The sequence below is a fragment of the Podarcis muralis genome, chromosome 8 (genome assembly GCF_964188315.1).
Source record: "Podarcis muralis chromosome 8, rPodMur119.hap1.1, whole genome shotgun sequence".
NCBI classification, from domain to species: Eukaryota; Metazoa; Chordata; class Lepidosauria; order Squamata; family Lacertidae; genus Podarcis; species Podarcis muralis.
The window spans coordinates 22,347,546-22,364,485 of record NC_135662.1 but is presented as its reverse complement, the minus strand read 5'-3'; the positions used below and the strand labels follow the sequence as shown (position 1 = coordinate 22,364,485).

Sequence of the window (16,940 nt, the reverse complement as noted above, 5' to 3'; positions counted from 1 at the left end):
ATACATGTAAAACTTACAAGGATCTATGAGGACCCATGCAAAAAGCCAGATGATGTTGGAAAAATTATTTTGGATAGTGTAGGTGAACTGTGATTATATAATGGATTTCAATATTCTATTTAAAAAAGGATACATGATGAGAAGATGTGCTACAAATCTAGGTTCCAGCATCGGTGCACTACAAATAATTAAACTCATTTTTATGAGTTACTGTGTCATCATGAGTACAAATTAAATGGATCTGGAGCATCTAGGTTTTTGCATCACAAGGTGGAATTTGTAATTATTATAACGAAGCCCATCATGTGAACTATGATTTGATGGTGGAAATGGGGTAATTTTGTGTAAAAAGCACAAGGACTTGCATCTTGCAACCATCTTTTTGTGCCATAGCAATGTCATTAACTTAGGAATCTGTGCTTGTTGTGAAGTCAATATAAGAGCCACAAAGTTTAATATATGGGATCCATTTTTTGTGGCTCAGTGATGCCACAAAGTGCTGGCTCCTTGATTTATACCATGCAGTCTACACAGATGAATGCAAGATTTGGGGAGACCTTCTATAAATAAGTTATGAAGATCCTTCTTTTTGTGCCACAGTGGCAGTACTACAAAGTACTGCATCTGTAATGTTTATAGATGTCCCCCCCCCCATGGAGACATTATAGATGTCCAACTGAAGGCACAGGTGGCTTCCAGGTGACAAGAGGAGCCACAAACCTTGCATCTCTCTACATTGCGTTGCCAATTGCCTAGCTCAGCATGGAAGAAGCGAAACCATCCCAAATGGAGCCAGTGACAGGGAAGCTGCCTATGTTCTGCAGTGTGCCCTGTAGCAGTGTGACCATCCCTTGCCCTCGACCCCGTGCCTACATGCCCAAAGGGCTGGCCACAGCCAGTGGCGTAGCGTGGGGGGTGCAGGGGGGGCCGGCCGCACCGGGTGCAACATCTGGGGTTAGGGCAAATCCACGGGGTAGGGGGCGCAAATCCAAAGGTTAGGGGGCGCAAATCCACGGGTTAGGGGGCGCAAATTACTTGCCTTGCCCCGGGTGCTGACAACCCACGCTACGCCGCTGGCCACAGCTGCCCTAAAGCCAAATACCTATGTCCAGGCCCTTATATCCCCTTATTAAATGAATCTAAAATAGCAACCGTCCCTTGGTTATGTAATCCCAAACACAGATTACAGCCCCCACTTTAACCCATAGCCAGCTGCAGCTGTCTGTCCACCCTGTTAGCGTTTCCCCTGCCCCTTGGCCAACTGCCACTCGCTTACATCTCCCTCCATGTGAATGTGACAGCAGGGCGAGTTGAAGTTACCGAGGGAGCAACAAATCCGCCTTGGGTCCAGACGAGCCAGAAAACTACCTTGGCACATCTCTTTTTCTCCGCGAAGTTGTACCTCTTCCTCCTCAGCGTTTCCCCTGGCTCAGCCTTGCCTCTCCTCACCCGAATTTCGGGTGTATGTGGGGAGGGGGGAACTGGCCTCCCTTCTCTTCCATGCCACCTTTTCTCTCCGCGACTCCATAGCTCGCCAGAAATAACGGCTGAGGCAGGCAGGGCGCTTGTCTGTCACGCGCTCCGCCCCGCCCGCCCGCTCCCTCACGGCCGTTCGCCCGGCCTCCCTGGAGCGGCTGGGCCCAGTCCTCTCAATTGCGCGCGTCCCCGGTGCCACTTGGCTCCTCCCCCTTTTGCCTCGCGTGATTTTTATCGCAGCCATTCGCCTCCTTACCCCCCACCCCCGCGCGCCTTTCCCGGTGCGTTTATAAATAAATAAACAAACGCAATTCCCCTCTCTCTCTCTCCTGCCCCCCTCCCCACCTTCGCGCGCCGCTCCGCCTCCCCGCCCCCTCCCCAACGTCTTCCCCTCACAGCCTGCCTCTCCCTGCTTCACTCCCCCCCCCTCCAACCGACGTTGCCGACGCGCGTCGTGTCGCACGAGGCTTCATCTCGAGGCTGTGTGGGAAGCGAGCGGCTTTTCCCTTTAACGCTCCCCGCATTTCTCCTCAGCGCGCCCCGCCCCGCGCTCCGTTCCCGCGCCTTCAGGCGACAAGGCAGGAACGTCGCTGTCGGGCTGGGAGAGGGGGAGGAAGACGAAAGAAAGAGGGGGGGAAAAGGAGAGAAAAAAGAGAAAGAGCGGGAGGGGGAAGATTCGGGGAGGAAGATGAGGAGTCCCTTCCCGTGATTCCCGCTATTGTCGTCGTCGTCGTTGTCGTTCCCCCCGCCCGGCTCCCCTTTCCCTCCTCTTAATTCCGCGATGCGATGGGTTAGGCGGCTCGTCGCCAGCAGCGGAGCTGAGAGAAGAGCAGCCGAGCGAGGCAGCCACGAGAGGCGGCGGCGGCGGCGAGGCCTTGTTGAAGCGCGGGTGGCGGAAGCGGCGGCTGCTGGTGGCGGCGGCGGCAGAGGAGGAGGAAGCCGCCGGCGGGAGCTGCTTTGCCCCACGGTCCCCTCCATGGACAGCGGGTTGGAATTATGAGCCGGCGGGAGCTGCTGGCGCCCGGGACTCGCCCTCACCCCAAGGGGTTTTCTCCCGCTCTGCGCTTCAGGGTGCCGGCGGGGCTCCTCTCTCACCATCGGCACCACCATTACTATTACAGCGCGCGACACCCCGACGCTTCGCCCCCTCAGCCCGAAGCCCCCGGCCCTTCCGCCGCCTCGCCAGGGCTCCCCTGGCCCGGGCGCCCGGCGACCTCCTCCTCTCCGGTCGCAAGCAGGGGGCGCCTTCGGTTGGAGTGAGAAGCCCCCCACCCCCAAATACTGCCCCTCACTCCGTCCCGCCAGAGCCCAACCGACACCCCTCACCAACTACCGCCCTCCGGCTCTTCCCCTTAAGGCTCCTCCGTGTTGTGGTGCCCCCCACCCCGACCCCATTCCTCCCCCCCCCTAGTGCGGGCTCCCCCTTCCGTTTCCCTCGGAAGATCCTTCTCCCTCCCCAGAAACCATTACTGCCCGACTCCTTGCCCCCTTTCCTCACCACTGAGCAGGTGAGAGGGGTTGTGTGTGCGGAGAAGGAGGGGGGACCCTTTATTGTTGCTCCCCTCTCATCTCACCCAAAGCAAGCCCCCTTTCCCCCCTTCACGGACGCTGCTGATCCTTCCCCTTCCCTCCCCAGCAGGGCATTAATTAGGTGGCCGATTGATTCCCAAAGTATATTGATTTGTATGTATTTCACTCCGCGGCAGCGGCGGCTCTTTGCTCCGCTGCCCCCGCCTGAGTTAGCCCAGTGTTTTCCAGTATAGAGTGTTGCTGAAGCTCCGTCTACCAAATATGTCGGCTCCTGTTGGGCCCCGGGGCGGCCCTGCGCCTCCTCCTCAGCCGCCTCCACCTCAGTCCGAGATGCCCGACCTCAGCCACCTCACGGAGGAAGAGAGGAAGATCATCCAGGCCGTCATGGATCGCCAGAAGAAGGAAGAAGAGAAGGAGCAATCCGTGCTTAAGTAAGGGCTACTTTCCTCTCTTTTTTCTCTCTCTCCCCCCCCCTTCCCACGGTTGTGTGGCTCATTCAGGAGAAGGAGGAAGGGTGAGGCCGCCGAGCCCCTCGCTTTCCACCCCTCCCTAGGGCATTGCTTGGGGCTGGCTGGCTGGCGTGCATTTGTGTGAGGTGGTAGCCTCCTGAGAGGAGCGATTTGAGGGGAAGCCACGGAGGCTGCTTGCCAGTGCATTTAGCTCCTCATTGGGGCTGCCTCTTGCCTCGGTCCATCCCTGCAGGAGATGGAAAAGAGCAAGCGGTTCCCTCCCCTCCCCGCTCTCCAGGCTCCTATTCGCCGTTCAGCCAGGCATGGACTGGGGCCAGGCGCCCAATATGGCCGCACAGGTGCTGTTGTAACCCGGTGTGTAGGAAGCGGATGGTTTCAGGAGGAGGAGGCGGCGGCGGCGGCAGCATGGCTGGGAAAAGGAACTAAGCGCGCACGAGAATCTGGTGGCAGCTGGAGTGGGCCTTTCCCCGCAGTCGCCAACGCCAAAGTGGCCTTCCTTCGCCGCCTGCCTTGCCTTCTCTTAGCAGCCCGGGCAGAGCGGAGATGTCCCGGCGAGGCCTCGGTAGCCTTCTGTCGGGGTGGGTTTGCGAGAGCCGCCATCTTCCTGCAACAACGTGTAGCCCTCCCACCCCACATTGACCGGCTCCTTGCGTTCTGGCAAGCAGTCCTTGTCCCTTCACCTGTGGGCCACTTGGCCAGCAGCAGCATGGAGGGCGCAGGCCTCGCAGGCGAGAAAAAGCTGCCGAGCTGCTCTGTAACTTCAGCACCACGGAGCTGTCCAGGCAGGCTCAGGGCAATTGTTTCTGGTCCTGATGACATTTCACCTTTCTTCCTGGGCTGTGTTACCTCCCTTTCTCTTGCAAAGCGATTTAGCTCTGATCCATTTGGGCAGTGATGTCAGGAAGCTCCATGTTTTCTCTGAATTTTTGTTTCTTACATATATGCGTTGTGGGTGGCAAGACTACCTGATTGGCTGAAATGCAAGCTTCTTTTGTGATCTTGTAACATGTTTAGCATGTTTTTGTCTATCATAGTAACTACTGTTTGCCTGTTAAGATCAAGTTTGTAGACAAGATTGCATTTGACTTTTTTATGTTTCTCAAACATCATGTAATCACAAAAATGTCATTTTTCTTATGTAATGGCCACACTGACCTCTAAATTATTATTCACTGCTTTATGAAGTTATTACAGTAGTGCTCTAACGCATACTGCTGTGTTTAATTTTAAGTAATGGATACTATGTAACATTTTGTCACAGGGTCAGAGTAAATGCTTCTGAGTCTAAACACTGCTAAAAATATCCAGCCAAATTACTAGGCAATCATAGTGATGTTAACCCATTGTCTTGTTGAACTGCTGATTCAAAATCTGCAGCTGAAAGCTTCTTGGCTTCTGGGCTGAGCTGATGACTTGTGCTGGAATCAGTGTGTATCATTAGCAATGTGACAGTGAACAAATAAATTATTGTTTTCTTGTAATTTTTATCTTCATGTAAAGAGAAACAGGTGGTTAAAGTATTCACACTTAACAGTAATAATGAAATGTGTTTGTGCTTTGAAGAAAGTCAGCATGATTTATATTAACAAAAGTCAGATTACCTTTTGCAATTCCAATTCTGACTAATAATTTAAAGTAATTTATACCAAGAACATATATTTATATGCCTTTGGCTGTTATATCTTAAAATATGCATTAAAAACAATGTAATATGCAAACAAGCAATGGCATTATTGTTATTAATAATATACTTTACCTGCCCGTTACCATGAGGTCACAGGGTGGGCAACTATAATATAAAAATTACAATATTAAAAATAGTTAAAACAGATAATTGAATAGTGGCATCAACATTATAAAATGTATTTACCATGTTTCTAGTAACATTTGTGCTTAAATACATAATCTCTGTGACTAAAATAATTTTGATTTTTTATATTAGAATATCTTATTTGTTTTTAATTGCAAGTTTGGTTAATAGGCACAAACACATTCCTCTGTTTTTAGACAAAATCATATGCATTTGACATGTCTTTCACACTCATAACTCCCCAATATAATTAGATGTGAGAAATAAGGAAAACTTTCCCTCCTAAAATAGGAAAAAAATAGAGTATGCATGGATTAATTGTGGTTTAGTATCATTTTAAGTTGGCTTGGGATCAGGCAGATAATTTGTCAGTTTGTGTTTGCTCATGAGATCTTAAGATATCTTAGACTGCCATCTCTTGATGATATGGATAGATAGATACAGTACAAAGAATGGCATGTGCTGATGTAGCCAGAGCAACAAGTGTGAGGCAAGTGGGGAGTTCATTATGCTTTGCTGTGTGTTAGTGGTAATCTCATCCTAACTCCTTAGTATGAAATAGTGTTTGTTCTGATATAGCAGACTTCACAATGGCTCAAATATTTAGCATCTGTTAGCTGGGTTGTACCTAGTCCCACCCTCTGTCGTGCTATGACTCATTTCTGTGTGGAGTAACAATTTTGCATGATGACACTAAATCGCTTATGGTGAAAGTAGTGATTTCTGCAGTGCTCACACATGTTTTTATGTTGCTACAACATCCTGGGCATGCATATGATACTGGTGCAATGCCACACCTTATTCACATATGATTATCATTTTGGCAGTTGTGACCTCTGATTTGCTAGTGCAGTGATGTACTGTTCTTAAATATATAGCTCTTTCAAAAGATTTATCCTTTTTCTTTCTCAGAATAGTTTCAATCTTCTCCCCTCCAGGTTGAATTTATTGTTGGAGGAGGGGTGTTTTTTTAAAAAGCTTCATGTTGCTCCTAAGTTTACAATAATAATACAGTATGTTGGTGCTTGAAGAAGGCTGATGAGATTGAATGGAAATTGAGTTTTCTGTTTCTTAATAATAGTTGCAAATGTAAGTTTTGTTGCTCCTAGTCTAAGCATATCCTTCAAGGGAAGTAGCTTCCAAGCATATTTTCTGTATCATATAGAACTTTTGGAACTGCTGTTCAGTAAATGTGGCAAAGCATTCACCAAAAAGAAGTATATATTTTGCTTGTTTTGAAAATAGAACTGAAACTCTCAGAGTTCTTTAAAAAACTTACTTGCTAGGTATGTAAAGGATAAATTATACAGTGTTTGATATAAACAATGGATGGAAACCAGCTGGGCATTAGTTCCCCTCTGATATATTTTTATTTCATGCCATTTCTATTTTATTCATATTGCCTAATGAGTCCGTCGTTATTGTATTGACGTGCTTACTAGAAGAGCATTCAGTGGTGTCACTATCATCTGTCACATCAATTATTCCCCCCCTTTCCTCTTCCCAGGGCAAAATTATTCATAGACTTATATATGTATGTTTGTACATCCTTAAACCCATTACAGCCCCTCCTCCTGCTATGCTTCTTTTGAAGAAACAAAGAGAAGTGGTGCCGAGTTAGAATCAGCAGGAGTTCATATTGATAAGGTCAGCAGCCACTCCTGCTGTGATTTGCTGGAAGTAGATGACATGTGAAATGACCATTTTGCAGAGACACCTGCTTTTGGCAGGTTATGTCCTGTGAAGGCACTGGATGAAGCCATGCAGTGTTCCTGTGGAGGGACTTCCATGGGTTTTTAGTGTGGTGATCCAGAATTCTCTTGCTGTTGGGATTGTTCTCTCTAAAAATATCCTATATATGGAATATATGAGAACGAGATATTGCTATTAACCTTGGGTGATATCCAATTGTTTATTGGTATCCAATAAATAAATTGTGGCAGCCTGCTCTCACAACAGCCATTCTGCTAGCAGGAGCCCTGTATTTAGTATAGTACAGTAGCCAAATCCAATGCATGCCATACATTTGTGAAAGATGTTGTGCAACCTCTAGTGCATTTGCTATTATTATACTTTGTGACAGTTAAGCTTTGTGTGTTACCTCTTTTTTATACAGTTTGCACAACTACTTGTCCAACGTCAACTCTCAAACTACTTATGCTATATTATGTTGGATCTCCCCCCCCCCATGTGTCAGTTTCACTAATTGTTACTATTCATTTTTACTTAGCTCAATTTGGTTCTGTGGACACTTGGTTTTGTGGACTATAATATAGGCCTAAAAGAGATATAAGAGGTTCTAGGATTCCTGAATAAATAAGGCAATCTAATGCCCACTGGGCTGGGAGCCAGTCTCTCTTAAAACTTCTATAGGAGGCAAGACATCCCCTTGAGCTCTGGTTCAGTTTTCTGTGTCTTAAAAGAGAGACAGACTCCAATATGACTCCCATGCCTAGTGTGAAAGCCATTACCAAATAATTATATTAAAACTTGTGTGATGATTCTCAGCTGTCTGATAATGCTGGTATATATGTCATTTCCACCCCTTATGAAAATCTATTCTTCATATAACACTAAATTTTTAGTGATCCAGATGTATTTTATTTATGTCCAGTTCTCTGGGAGTTCAAGGCTTGTAAGAGAAGCAGTCAGTGTTGGTAATGACATGAGCAAGATCTTGGACAGCTTCAAGGGTCACCTGCGGGCTGAAGTATTCTTCTAAGTCTGGATCCAGCAGAAACCTTATGTAGGCTGACACGATCTGGGATGCAGTAGGCTCATTGGAGGGGCTGGCTGGCTGGCTGGTTAAAGGGTCCTTACTTTATTTGCGACATGTTACTTCTGTGAGGCTGAGGAGACAAAAATACTGTAGGGGACTTATTCTCTTAGAGGTCCCAGGCCATACATGGGTTCTATGTAGACATAGTGGTTAAGTATGAAAACTCATTCGTTACTACCATGCCTACAACATAAAATGAAGTTGTTGTGGGCATTGTGTTTATGTTGAAAGTATGGGGAATAAATCCACTTCAACATAAAATATAATAATGGGTTGGTAAGATGGTGTGATTTGTTTATGCATTCAGTTGCATTGTGTTATAGGTGTAAAGGAAGCACATTAGCATTCACATTTCCCATGTATATGCAGGGCCTGCTTATGAATTGGACCAAAAGTTGCGGCACCAACAGTTGTGCTGGAACAGTTGCAAGTCATGAAACTGCACCAGTATCTCAGGGACATTAAAACATTTCAAACAGATATATAATATACATTAGTATTCCTGCTTTATATAAAATTGTCTGGATCTTTGATTTTCATGTAGTTGTTATGGATATAGCATTTCATAGTTATATTTTCATTTTAAAGTTGTTGAAGATTTATTTATTTCTAATATTTATATCCTGATCTTCATCACAAGTGATCTTTCGGTGGACAAAAACCATAATATACAATTAAAACCATCAAAATAAGCAGTACGGTAAGATAGAGGTAAAGGAGCCCTGGACAGTTAAAGGTAAAGGGTAAAGGGACCCCTGACAATTAAGTCCAGTCGCGGATGACTCTGGGATTGCGGCGCTCATCTCGCTTTACTGGCTGAGGGAACCGGCGTACAGCTTCCGGGTCATATGGACAGCATGACTAAGCTGCTTCTGGCAAACCAGAGCAGTGCACCGAAATGCCTTTTACCTTCCTGCCAGATTTACCTACCTATTTATCTACTTGCACTTTGATGTGCTTTTGAACTGCTAGGTTGGCAGGAGCGGGGACTGAGCAATGGGAGCTCACCCTGTCATGAGGATTCGAACAGCCGACCTTCTGATCGGCAAGCCCTAGGCTCTGTGGTTTAACCCACAGTCCAGTCAAAGGCAACTATGGGGTGCAGCGCTCATCTCGCTTCAGGCCAAGGGAGCCAGCATTTGTCCACAGACAGCTATCGGGGTCATGTGGCCAGCATGACTAAACCACTTCTGGTGCAATTGAAAACTGTGATGGAAGCCAGAGCACATAGAAACGCCGTTTACCTTTCCGCCGCAGTGGTATCTATTTAGGCATTGGTGTGCTTTCGAACTGCTAGGTTGGCAGAAGCTGGGACAGAGCAACCAGAGCTCACCCCATCACTCGGATTCTAAATAAGCAGTGCAGTTGCCTAGAACAACTTTCTCTGGCTTGGAGCCACGGTTGGAAAAAGGTTGGGAAACACTGCTCTAAACTCATTTTCAATGGTACTGCGAGAAGGCTTACCCAACAAATTTCAAAGACTGGGCAGGACAATATAGGAGAGGTGCCCCTAGCAAGGTCCTAAGCCTGTCAGAGCTTTATTTGTCAGAACAAAAACTTTGAATTGGGCCCTGTAGCATATAGTGAGCCATTGCAGGTCTTCAGGAATAGATGTTGTAGGATCCTCACATTTTTAATTGAGTATCTCCAAATTACAGGATCCTGAAAAATAGTATAGTAATGTTTTCTTGTCACCCTTTCAAGGCCAGTAATGATATCTCTTTCATATTTTTCCCAAGTTGTCCCTTTCTAAACCCTATGGAAGAAACAGAATCTTAGAAGAATGTTTATGATGATGGTATTATATTTACAAGAAAAAGTATACCGGCTGAATCACTTATAAACATGCTGTATGAACTTGTTGGTAAGCTTTTGCCCCTTTTTCAGCTTTCTCTTCCAAGTGGAGGTGCAATTGGCATAAAGGTCAATGAAGATCCCACCACCATCATTTTATTTATTCAATCTACAAATTTATACCCTGCCTTTCAGTCAAATCAGCCCTCAAAGTACAGTAGCTTACAATTATTAAAAAAGCAAACACAAGAACACGCATCTAAATAACACATGGAGAGCAAAAAAATAGTCAACAAAGAACCAACTTACAGCATGAGTGACAGAAAATTAAGGCCAAAGGTATGACCAAAAAAAGTGTTTTTTGGTTTATCGGAAAAACGCTCACAGGAGGAGTCTGTTGGGTTTCCTGTGGGAAAGGGTTCATAAAGTGGGCACTACACTTGAAATAGCCTTTGTACCATCAAGGAACAACTATTGTATAATGTGCTTCTTCATGGGGCTGCCCTTGGAGATGGTTTGGACATTTCAACTGATGTAGAATGTTGGAGCTTGCCCCCTTGGAGGATCAGCTTGAGTGTGATAGAAAAACTACAAACAAACAAAACACTTATTCTGTGGCAACTTCTCTGATGTCTACGATCAATTCAAGGTTCTGTGTTTTTCATATTGAGATTGTTTTGTGTAGATATATTGATAGATGTTATTGTCTTGGATTTTGAAAAAGGAGTAGGAAACAATAAATACACTTTGTACATAAGGGGGAGAGTTGCTGCTGCCTGTCAGAACAGACTATACTGAGATACAGTCACTTTGATCTGTGTTTTTTTTTATAATAAAAAAGTGATGTATAAATGTTATTAAGTAAATAATAAATCAGCCAATATTCTGATGGCAAAAGGCATCTTCATATGCTTATCTAGAACCATCACTCTGCTAAAAATGCATAGGTACAGACGTGCTACAGCTTCTGCCTGAAGAGCTTGCAATCTGAGAAAGCTGGACAAGATTAAGATGAGGGAAAAGGCAGGATGTCATCAGATGTAATGAGGATGAGAGAAGGGGGGATTAACCTGAAGGAAGATGAGAATCTTCACACATTACTGTGTAGGTCATGATACCTTGTGATTTCTCTAACACCATATTGATCCTTACACTAATAAAGTGTGGGTGGTTCAGAAAAACGAATTTACTCATTACATTTCCATCCCTTGCTCATTCCTCACACATACCCTTCCCAACATATGTCTCTTGTCCAGCTCTTTCTATTTATTTATCATTATAACAAATTGTCTTTCTATAGAATAGTAAAAGCAGAAACATAAACATTTACACAAAAAGTTAAAATACAAATGTTTGTGAAGTTCAAAACATTTTAAAAGACATTATGTTTAAGACCAAAATTCCAGCCCAAAGTATGAGGCATTTAAAGGGAGGTTCTCGGTGTCACTCACTCACCATGAGACAGCCTATCAGACCTTCCCAGGAAGGATGTTCCACAATTATAGTTTCAGAGCATCATCAAATCTCATTTCTTGAAACAGGGGAATTAGAGCAAAGCCATTCAAGGCTTTATAGGTAACACCCAGCATCTTGAACTGGGCTCAGAAACAGATGAGCAGCCAGTGGATATGAACAAACATCAGTGTAACGTACTATTTGTAATCTGCCACAGTCATGCAGTGAGCAACAGAAATCTCTGTGAGCTGATATTTCTGGACTGTCCTTAGGGGCAGCCCCACTTTAATGCATTAATCAGTGCAAGAGGTTATCAGAGCATGGAGGACAGTGGCTAAGTCCCAGCTATCAAGGAAATGGTGCCAGCTTAAATGGCTTTAACTGATAAAAGATGCTGCAGGCCACAGCCACAACTTAAGCGTCTAGGAGCAAATTTTGTGCAGAGGCAACTTTAAGCTGCAAACTGGTCCTTTAGTGGATTGTGCTTGCCTTTAGAGCTTGTTTCCCTTGAATCTTCCTACCAACCATTCTTTTGATAGTCACTGTTGTTACAGACGGCCAATGAAGATAAACTCAGGCTGAGCAAATGGAAAGATGATAAACTTCCCTTTCCTCTATTTGTCATCACATACATGTTCCTCCAATTTATAATGACATCGGATATTGATTTTAGTGTAGTGTCTAAAATTTTTTTAATCTTAATCTTAAACTTTTCTTATGAATGGCTAATATCTGTCCTTGTGAGTTGTGAACTGTGTTATACTACTTGTGGTTTGTACGAGTCCGCTGTTTTATTTGATTTGTTTTGTTGTGTTGTGTTTCATGATGGGCGTAAAGCTGAATAAACAAACATTAATTCCTCCAATTTCCTTCACATTTTTGTTTACCAGACTAATTGCTTAAGTCTGTCAAAGGCATCACTCAACTGGATAAAATAATAAATAATCAGGTGATATAAAACAATTCTGTCTGAGCCACTGCTAGTCAGAGTACAGCAGTGTTTTCCAACCTGTGGATTGTGACCTGCAAGGAGGTCATGAAATCTGTGGGTCTCAAGCACATGAGGAGGGTGAGGCAGAGGCTGGTCCTCTGACAATGACACATGCCCTTAGTGTTGAAGGGGGTGATACAAAAGATCAGCACTAGAAAGAGTTGAACATGTTAGTTTGACCATGTATCCTACTCTAGCTACCATGAAGAAAATACTGATTTTTCTCTAATAGCTCATTCTTTTTCCTTCGGAGTGAGAAATGTACACTCCCTGCTCCTTACAGTTACCCTTATTTGGTGTCACTTGTTCACAAAAATGAATAACTTTGCAAGTATAAATAGCCACTTAAACAAATTCCATATTAATAAGAGTGTTAAGTAAACTTTTGCTTGGTTGTCTAAGATCATGATGATAAAAGAGGCAAAGTTGTAGTGCACAAAATGCACAAAAGTGATGCTGCCAAAGACCTAGGGCCCAGAATTCTTGTGACAATAATTTGATGGGTTACCATAGTTAGTAGTTTTGGACTTGTAGGTTGCCATACCAAAAAGACTGGGAACCAGTGAAGTAGAGAATACTGAACCAGATGGACAAACAGTCTGAACAGGTGTAAGGCAGCTTTCCTAAATTTTAGACTGTTTCTTACCCATATTTTTTTACCCCATAAATTTCTTGATGTGAAGGATTTTCTCCTCTGACACTCAGAATCCCAGAATCTGACTTTCTGAAATTGGTGTTGCTCAAATTCAGCTAATTGTATCAATAAGGAGATTATATTAATGTGATTCTTTATGATGTTTTGGGTTTCTTCTGAGACTAGCGTAATGTTGGGTCTGAGCCCACAGTTGCTGAAATGCATTTTCCAATCTTGGAAATTATTTTGCTAATGCAAGCTTCTCATGTGCCAGAACAGAGCAAAAGAGTAAGCACATCCAGGATTGGTTGAGGATTGTTGACTGTGAGTCAAGTCTGTTACTCCTTCAGCATAGAATACAGGCACCACAATCAACCTAGGGACATTACGCAGGTTTCTGAGCTTGGATCCTGAGATGGATGGGAAACTGCATGTGCAAACAGGCCCTCCTTGTGTGATTTCCAATCCAGAAACTGGGGCTGTGCACACTGGCAGGGTGCCATTTCCAAAAGGTTAACAACCTACTGATCAGCTGCTTGGGATGGGAGAAAGTACTGGATTCAGGCCAAGCAGCTGACTGGTGAGATTTTTAACCCTTTTGAAAGGATAATTAAGATGTGTCACAGCTGCACTACACATACTCAGTAGGATTGGGGAAAGCAAAATTAGTTATTATTTGTTAATAAAGTTTAAGAGATTTAAAAACCCATATTTCAGGGTGCGCTGTGCCCTCACAAGGCAGCTTCTGGGACTCTAAAACACATGAAAATGCAACATTCATCCACATGCACACATGTATTCTCAGAGGGTTTTTGTTGTTGTTGAAATACCAACAATGATGAGACCATATATATTTTCCTGTAAAGGGAATTCCACAGGTGTGAGGCCACTACTGAGAAATCCTTGTCCCTGGTCTCCCAGTTATGTGTTTTCAGAAATTACAGGTATTATCATTTGCTTCTGCCTATAATAGAAATAATGGGGCACTACAACTATCAATTGCTTTGAAAAACTATACTTAACTAATCTGGAATCTATAGGGGTAATCTATATACAGCTGGAATCTATATACAGCTGCCATATATAAAATGCTAATTGACCCTGACTACTAGGACAAAGGAGGATTGTGAAATGTTTGTGAAATAAATATACAGTAAAAGATAAAATACTGGAACAGACATACTATATACATACATAATTTTATATGTATACCGCCTTTTCACTCAAGGGGCATACAACATGAAAAAATACGTAACTACATCATAACAAAAGTAGTAATTGACAATAAATAAAACTTTAAAAAAATACTTAACCAGACCGAACAGTTTCCACATAAATCACAACAAGAACTAAAGTAAAGATACCAAAACCAACAGCAACCCCCCCCCCTTGCAACAAAATCCCTCAACAAAACCCCAGCCCCTGAACATGAATGGAAAAGAATTTGACAGGCTACCTGATTAAATCAGCCTCAGCAACAGTAAGGGAACATGCCCTCAAGGTGATTCACAAATGATACTTAACATTTGCTAAGCTGCATCATATATGTGTGGGACAATGTCTCCTCTCTGCTGGATGGGATGTTCAATGCAAGGTACAAATGTATGTATTTATTTCATAAAATTTATACACTGCTTGATTGTAAAAACCCCCCTCAAAGCAGTTTTGGTGGGAATGTTTGTTAATAAGTTTGAAGTAATTCAGAGTAATTTCTAATATTTTACACTTCAAACTTGAATTGGATCTGGGACTGGCCCCGTTATCTCTCTCCTGGAGACAAATAATGGTATTCTCTGTAAATTGCTAATGATCCATCTCCTCATGACTTACTGTGTGAATAGAGATAGCATTTCTCTGCAAAAGTGAACAGCAGCCTACCTCCAAAGGTGGTATGACTGGTTATGGCAGGAAGCTTTATCTGACAAACGTACCCAGCAATGTAAACTACCCAGAGATGAAATAAAAAGTGACTGGTTCCATGAAGACTTGTTCATTTTTCTTTCTTATATTAATTCTAATCCAGGAGAACCTAGGACACCTCTTTCTCTCACATTTTAGCAAGGTGTGATATCATAAGTGACATGATTTTCTCTGCGCCAACTGCAGGAGAAATTCTGAGAGCAGAGACACCTATTGTACACCACCTCCATAGACCTGATTAAGACCTTTGACCTTGTTAGCTGAAAAGGACTCTTTACACTGCTCTTCAAGATAGGATGCCCACCTAAACTTCACAAGATGATTGTGTCCTTCCACAAGAACATGCATGGCACTGTCCAGTATGATGGCTCATCTTTGGATGTCTTCCCTATAAAGAACGGTTTGAAACAGGGCTGTGTTCTTGCCCCAGCTCTTTGGCATATTCTTCTCCCTGTTGCTCTTATATGCCTTCAGCTTGACTGAAGATGATGTGTACTTCATTCAAGGAGCAACAGGGGTCTGTTGGCTCCACACCAAGACAAAAATGTAGTAGGTCCTTATCCAAGTGATGTTGTTTGTAGATGATGCAGCCTTGACAGCACACCCGAGGAAGCTCTACAGACACTCTTCAGCCATTTTGGCCAAGGTTTCAGGGAGTTTGGCTTTACCCCCAGCCTAATGAAGAGCAACATCCTGGGTCAGGACATCACCAGTACTCCACAAATCAGCATTGTTGACAACATGCTTGAGGTGGTAGATTTTGTCTACCTTGGGGTTCTACCATAACCAGCAAGATCTCCATTGATGCTGAGCTGGACAAGTGTATTGGAAAGGCAGCTACAGCAATGGTTCACCTCTCCAAAACATTATGGGAGAATGTGATGCTAACATCCAATACCAATACAGTGATACCTCGGGTTAAGTACTTAACTCATTCCGGAGGTTCGTTCTTAACCTGAAACTGTTCTTAACCTGAAGCACCACTTTAGCTAATGGGGCCTCCTGCTGCCGCTGTGCTGCCGGAGCACGATTTCTGTTCTCATCCTGAAGCAAAGTTCTTAACCTGAGGTACTATTTCTGGATTAGCGGAGTCTGTAACCTGAAGCGTATGTAACCTGAAGCGTATGTAACCCGAGGTACCACTGTACAAAGGTCTAGCAGGCTTGTGTGTTGAATACACAGCTTTATGGAAGTGGTGTGGGCAACTTACAACTGCCAGGAGTGACACCTCAACACATTCCACATGTGCTGCATCAGGAAGATTTGGGGCATCACGTGGCAGGACAGAATTCCAAACAAAGATGTGTTCTCCCAAGCCTACTTTCCGAGCACGTTCACACTCCTGTCTCAGCAGTGTCTACTCTGGCTTGGTTATGTCCATAGATTGGAAGATGGCAGGATCCCCAAGGATGTGCTGTATAGGGAGCTGGCTTCAGGTACCAGGCCCATTGGTGGACCAACTCTGTTTCAAATATGTCATTTTTTTGTGTCCTCAAAAAAAGTCAAAAGGTTACAAGACAATGTCAAAATGGACATAATTGCCATAAAATTTCACACTTGCTTGTATGCCTAAATCATAGGAGACTTAGTTGGGGACATAAATTGTGCATCTTGATTAAGATGAGACTTAACATAATAGTTCAAATTTTTACTGCGTAGATACATAGTATCCAATACAAAGGGAAAATTTGTTTGATAGATGGATTTAAAACATTAACTGAATTCCTGTCATCACTTTGCTCTGTGTTTGATGCTTTTACACCTTATAGGATAAGATACTTCCAAATACTCAATCAGGATCTGCTATAAAAAAACTACAACAGTATGTTTATAGAAGATTTCTGACTGTATTAGTCACTGACTTGGCTGCTGCTCAGACAAGCTCCACTTTTCATATGTAACTGTTTAATAAACATGAACTTTTTTTTACCCTGCTTTGTGTTTTGTTGTTTCTGTTCTTCTATTAGCATTTGAAAACATAATTTAGGAAGTCTGCTAGAAAACCATGTAGTTTTGGAACTGTTAGCTGTGAGTAAGAGATATATGAACTGCAGTATACATAATTTCCAGAGACCTTTCAA

The 16,940-nt window shown here is 43.7% G+C and overlaps 1 protein-coding gene across 28 annotated transcripts in view; it reads left to right on the top strand.

Moving 5' to 3' along the window:
- Nucleotides 1-1,872: 1,872 nt before the first annotated feature.
- RIMS2 (regulating synaptic membrane exocytosis 2) overlaps nt 1,873-16,940 on the top strand; it is a 337,394-nt gene continuing 322,326 nt past the window's right edge. For 6 of the 28 annotated variants that reach the window (XM_077932793.1, XM_077932792.1, XM_077932780.1 and 3 more), the window contains exon 1: nt 1,875-3,437. In XM_077932793.1, the coding sequence (XP_077788919.1) occupies nt 3,268-3,437 (170 nt within the window). In that variant the 5' untranslated portion in view covers nt 1,875-3,267. Of the gene's footprint in view, nt 3,438-16,940 lie in introns of all 28 variants that reach the window. The other 22 variants (XM_077932800.1, XM_077932788.1, XM_077932787.1 and 19 more) reach the window with 7 other exon arrangements.